Source organism: Echinococcus granulosus (assembly GCF_000524195.1).
Source record: "Echinococcus granulosus chromosome Unknown EG_S00299, whole genome shotgun sequence".
NCBI classification, from domain to species: domain Eukaryota; kingdom Metazoa; phylum Platyhelminthes; class Cestoda; order Cyclophyllidea; family Taeniidae; genus Echinococcus; species Echinococcus granulosus.
Genome location: NW_020170679.1, coordinates 23385 through 29384, shown reverse-complemented (window position 1 = coordinate 29384; position 6000 = coordinate 23385). Strand labels below are relative to the sequence as shown.

At 39.9% G+C, this 6000-nt stretch overlaps 1 protein-coding gene across 1 annotated transcript; it reads left to right on the top strand. All coding sequences in view use genetic code 11, as the record gives it.

The window, feature by feature from the left end:
• Positions 1–2796: 2796 nt before the first annotated feature.
• On the top strand, positions 2797–5254 carry EGR_10909 (Glycoprotein 3-alpha-L-fucosyltransferase A; the record flags this gene model as incomplete). Its single annotated transcript, XM_024500158.1, has 5 exons — positions 2797–3012; positions 3111–3374; positions 3824–4072; positions 4270–4418; positions 5140–5254. The coding sequence occupies 5 exons, from the start codon at positions 2797–2799 to the stop codon at positions 5252–5254; spliced, it is 993 nt and encodes a 330-aa protein (XP_024345431.1).
• Positions 5255–6000: the final 746 nt, after the last annotated feature.

The window sequence follows — 6000 nt, the reverse complement described above, 5'->3', positions numbered from 1 at the left end:
TTGGACTTCGGTTTAATTTGTTAACACATACCTCGCAAATACAGTGCACAGCCTTGTTTTCCTGCTTCTAGGTAACAGGCAAGTTTTGCATAAAGTGGAACTGGCTAGATTGTTTATGCTTGATGGCATGGCCTTTCGGACCACGTCAGTAGCGCCTCAGTCATTCTGTTCGAAATTGATATATATTCGACCATGCTGCTGTAGAATCTTGTGACCACCAATGCTCTGCATAATCCCATTTACCTCCATGTTACAATCTCGTTACCCTCACTAGTTACACCTCCTTCATAATAAAAGAAAACGCTACTGCTTTATGTGACACTATACTAGGCCTGACGGATGTGGCAATTACCTCCGACCTCAACGTTTCTTTCACTTACGATAAATGATTTCGGTCACATCCCACCGTTTGATTGCTAAAATTACACACGGAAACGCTGTCAGACCAGTAAGTACAGAATCACACAATAAAACACAGGAAAATATGCAAGAAATTCTGTCATGGATTATGCAGAAGAACAGTAGAGTGATCAAGCATTAACTGCTGATTTATGATTTCAAAAATCTTGTCTTCAGGATAGTCTTCTAAACTAACTAACCCAATCCACTCTTACTCAGGCCTACTTCATGTGACACCAGCAATTAAAATTCTGGTGATTAGCCTGGAAAGAAAATTACGATTTTGACAGTAAATAGAGGAGCTAAATTTCTTTTTTCCAATTTGAGATGTCATCGTAGACGTCGAAACATCCTGACGTCTACGAATGAAAGTGCAGAGCACATGCTACGCATCATGATTTCTTCCATCTTCTTCATTTAACTCGTCTGCTTCGCCCAACGGCCTATTCCACTTTGCTCTTAGTGGATAAAGTGTCTCACGGTCTTTTAGAAAAAAGTGCTAAAATTCGAGTGGAAAAGCAGCAATTGTTTAAGGGAGTAATGTTGAAGAACAAAACGTTGTTGTTTTAAAATCAAATATCAATGATGTCTTATCAGACCAATCACAGATGAAATCGGGTAGCATTACCAAGCACCAGTGTTACCTTTTACAGTGTATTTTAATAAATGCAATCAAACTGGTAAGGTCAATGCATAAAATTGAATTTAGTCGGTAAAATGATCTGAACGACTCAATCTTGGCTTCGACTCAGCAATTAAGTAGGGCACAATGCTGTTCACCACCACTGGAACGGTAGTCACGTCATTAATTCTCAAGTGAAAGGCCCTCAGCGGCGAAATCAGTATTCAAATTGAGACACCTACACTATTCCATGGAAAACCGCACTGAAGCAAAGAATTTTAATAAGCTTTTCTAACAACACCGACTCGCAGGATTGGTCTTGCATGTTACAATACCGCCAGGAGTGATTCAGGGCCTGTTTGTGAATTACAGTTTCCAAATGAATTTCATAAAGTAAAGCTCTCAGGAGCACCTGTGAGAGACCGTAACAAAGTGGATTATTATATGACTCAAGGACGACACCGATAAAACTCACTCACATAAACATTTATTGGTTGAAGTCCTGATTCCTTTATTCCACTTTGGCTAGCTCGGGCAACCACTGCAAAGCACTTCATATAAGGTTTAAAAAGTCTTTTGATGCCTAACTTTTCGTTTGATAAGTCGATGCAGTGAAAGTCAAAGTTATAGTTGTACCTCCTTCACATCAAAACGCAGTCAATTCACTAAATCAAAGTGGGAATTCACCACTGATCGGGCCCAGTTCCATACTGCTCCAACTGTAATTCGAGTGTATGGCATTTTAGGTTGTTGGGAAATAGCTTCAGACAGTGGAGGATATAGACTGCTAAAAGTACATCTGCCACGGTAAACAGATTCAAGATGTAGGTGACGAAATAGTTGCCAAGAGATCCTACTACAGGCAAAGATATTTGTTAGTGGGCTGTACATTGTTTTAATGAAGTCTAAAAATGTTCGCTATTTCAGATTCAAAAAGAATCACGTGTTCAATTATGGGTGATTTGAGTCAGACAAACCAAAACTAATTTGCAGGATTGCAATTAACAAGGTAGTCGCGTTCAGAACTCAGGCCGGAAGTCCAAAGACGCATGAATATATTGATAATGTTGAATGAGCTTTTGCAGTGACACGAGACAGCAAGCGGTCAAAGAGGAATAAGCCATCTGCGCGATGAGTGCCTCCCGAAGATCAAATGAGGCCTGGTAGCGCATTCATTCGTGTCTAGAAACATTGGGTGATTCACATTAAAAGCCCTCTGCACGCTCGCGCATGAAAAATGGCCAGTGTCCACTTTTGGTGAAAATAGGGAAAATTGTATTCGACTCACGAACTGATTAGTATCGAGTAAGCCAGAATGCAGATCCCGTATATTCAGCCAGTTTGTGGAAGCAGAACAATAGTCTCCCAATCCTAAGTTGGGTAAATGGATAGCCGAAAGATATGACCCACGGAAGAGTGATCTACTTCGATCTATACGAGTTGCATTCTAATAATTAAGGAGTTAATAAATGGATATTGGTAGTAATTCTAGCAATGTCGCATTTGGGTGAATACGCCGCCATGAGGAAGTTCGTTACTCCATCCAAGACACTCAGCATTGGCAAACTTAGCTCAGACAAGTAAAAACAATTCCAGGTTCCAGCAATAAATTTGTTTTGCTAGCTGAGCCCTTATAGGTGTAAATTTGATACTTCTTACAAGGCTTCACCTAACTGACGCTCCAAGTAGCCAGTTGAATTTCATCATCTGAGATTGGCTAATTCCAACACAATTATTCGCATAAAATCCATCTGCAAGTATGCTGAGGGAACGCGATGAACAGGTCGAGATCTTCCCTCTTTTTCACCTGCTGGGCGATTGCTAACCTTTTCATTTTAGTTGTCCTACGGTTCTCCATAAAGTATCATTGGTTCATTTCTAGTGATTTTTCCCATGGAAATAAGAACTTTTCCAACGTGTCTCGAGATCAATATCCCTACCATCATGTCATTGAGCAGCTTGAGTGGATATCGGCTTTTGCGCAAAATGAGGTAGAACATGCAACATTTCATTCATTATTCAAGTTAAAGTGCTTGAAATCGCTGTATGATGGGTGGCATGTCTTGGTGTACTTTTTTGTTCTTTTCAGAGCGATTTATCAATTGTCCAACCGCCAAAGATTTACTATGACAGACGTCTATTGTATCACGTCACCGAATCCTACGGATGTCGTTATAAATGCAACTTTACCGATCACCTTCAAGATTTCAGGGTAGGCGACATCGCGGTCTTTTCAGCGTCGTTCCGCAATGAAGATGCAGAACGCTTAAAGCGAAATGGTGCTCTTATTGCCTTCGAGTCAGTCGAGAGTCCTGTACATATGAGACAATTAACTGAAATCCAAGGGGGGCAAGTAAGTTTCGCTCAAGCCATTTCACCTTAAACCTTTTCCTAGCCACTGATCTTATTCGTTTCTTAACTATAATCGACCACGTAGCGCCCACGTGAAATCTGCAGCTAGTCAGCAATGTGATTTGCATACTTATAAATCCAACAATATGTCCTTATAAGTAGAACTATTTATGAAACTGATGTCTCTGGCGCTAGCAAAACAGCCATTGAATAAGAAATAAGCAGGTAAACTCTGGTTTACACAGCTGCGCGATTGGTTAAAAAATCATCGGACTTATTTAAAAAGCATTCATGCTTGACTAAAAGTGATGATGACAAGATTTAAGAAACAAAAAAATATGCTGGGAACAAGTCATTTTAGTTCCCTTTCAACTTAAAACTCACTCAATTATTTGTCGATGACTGCTTGAGTAGTGAAGAGTAATGTCGGTTGAATATTTGGTCATTTAGGTGGATATGTTCATTACCTACATGCCATGGTCACAAGTGCCCTACATGTACCCAATGTTTTTGCGGAAAACGAATCGCGGAATGAGGTTTACCAACAGTGAAGTATCCGCAATCCTGGCCAAAAACAGTACCCATCTACTGCCTTCGCATCACAGGAATGGGAAGAAGTTAATCGCCTGGTTGGCTTCCAACGGAAGCCCAAGAAATAAAAGGGAGAGATTTGTGCACTTGATCTCCAGAATTATACCAGTAAGCAGCAAAACATCAGCCATATTAGAGAGCCACAAAAGTCTGCATTCCACTCTTAAGTGAAGTTCAGCTCTTTAGGTAGCACTCAAGGGAGCACTCATCCACCCACCTTTAATAAGTCGACTTACATAGCGTTAAAGATTAAAGCCCTTGTGTGAATAAAGTAATGTGTAAGCCCAATAAATTGTAAATTCAAGGTTGATGTCTACGGTGGAAGAGGCAAAAGGACGCCACCGGGACGGGATGCCTTGCAATGGATCTCTGAGAACTACAAATTCTACCTGGCCTTCGAAAATTCCAATTGTAAATATTACATAACAGAGAAGGTGGCTGGCAACGCTTACAGGTATGGAGATCTGTTTTCTCTCAATTAGGGAGATAATTTGAAAGTGAAGTTAACAAACATATTTTCATTCCCCTATGTATTCAGTGGATGCTGAGTTTGGCAAATGTACTGAAACCTATTGGAAGCTGCATTCACTTGACTCAAAGATAAACGACCTTAATGTGGAATACAAGGGGTTGCACACGCACGAAAAAAAATGCTTTTGTACTTTTTTTGCAGAAAAATATTAAAAACAGCTTTCTGATCGAACGAGCATTTTTGTAAGCTAACACATGAAGTGTTATAAGTCGAGGTATTCGTTGATTGATAGGTAATTTCTGGTCCTTGTCGTAAGCGAATGTATTTCGTGCTTGCTCGCAGGTGATCAGCTATAAGCCTGTAAAAGTGACGAAGAGACTAGGTGTAAGACCATGCTTAACAAGTACACTACAAGTATGCATTTGAAGTTTGGACTTCGGTTTAATTTGTTAACACATACCTCGCAAATACAGTGCACAGCCTTGTTTTCCTGCTTCTAGGTAACAGGCAAGTTTTGCATAAAGTGGAACTGGCTAGATTGTTTATGCTTGATGGCATGGCCTTTCGGACCACGTCAGTAGCGCCTCAGTCATTCTGTTCGAAATTGATATATATTCGACCATGCTGCTGTAGAATCTTGTGACCACCAATGCTCTGCATAATCCCATTTACCTCCATGTTACAATCTCGTTACCCTCACTAGTTACACCTCCTTCATAATAAAAGAAAACGCTACTGCTTTATGTGACACTATACTAGGCCTGACGGATGTGGCAATTACCTCCGACCTCAACGTTTCTTTCACTTACGATAAATGATTTCGGTCACATCCCACCGTTTGATTGCTAAAATTACACACGGAAACGCTGTCAGACCAGTAAGTACAGAATCACACAATAAAACACAGGAAAATATGCAAGAAATTCTGTCATGGATTATGCAGAAGAACAGTAGAGTGATCAAGCATTAACTGCTGATTTATGATTTCAAAAATCTTGTCTTCAGGATAGTCTTCTAAACTAACTAACCCAATCCACTCTTACTCAGGCCTACTTCATGTGACACCAGCAATTAAAATTCTGGTGATTAGCCTGGAAAGAAAATTACGATTTTGACAGTAAATAGAGGAGCTAAATTTCTTTTTTCCAATTTGAGATGTCATCGTAGACGTCGAAACATCCTGACGTCTACGAATGAAAGTGCAGAGCACATGCTACGCATCATGATTTCTTCCATCTTCTTCATTTAACTCGTCTGCTTCGCCCAACGGCCTATTCCACTTTGCTCTTAGTGGATAAAGTGTCTCACGGTCTTTTAGAAAAAAGTGCTAAAATTCGAGTGGAAAAGCAGCAATTGTTTAAGGGAGTAATGTTGAAGAACAAAACGTTGTTGTTTTAAAATCAAATATCAATGATGTCTTATCAGACCAATCACAGATGAAATCGGGTAGCATTACCAAGCACCAGTGTTACCTTTTACAGTGTATTTTAATAAATGCAATCAAACTGGTAAGGTCAATGCATAAAATTGAATTTAGTCGGTAAAATGATCTGAACGACTCAAT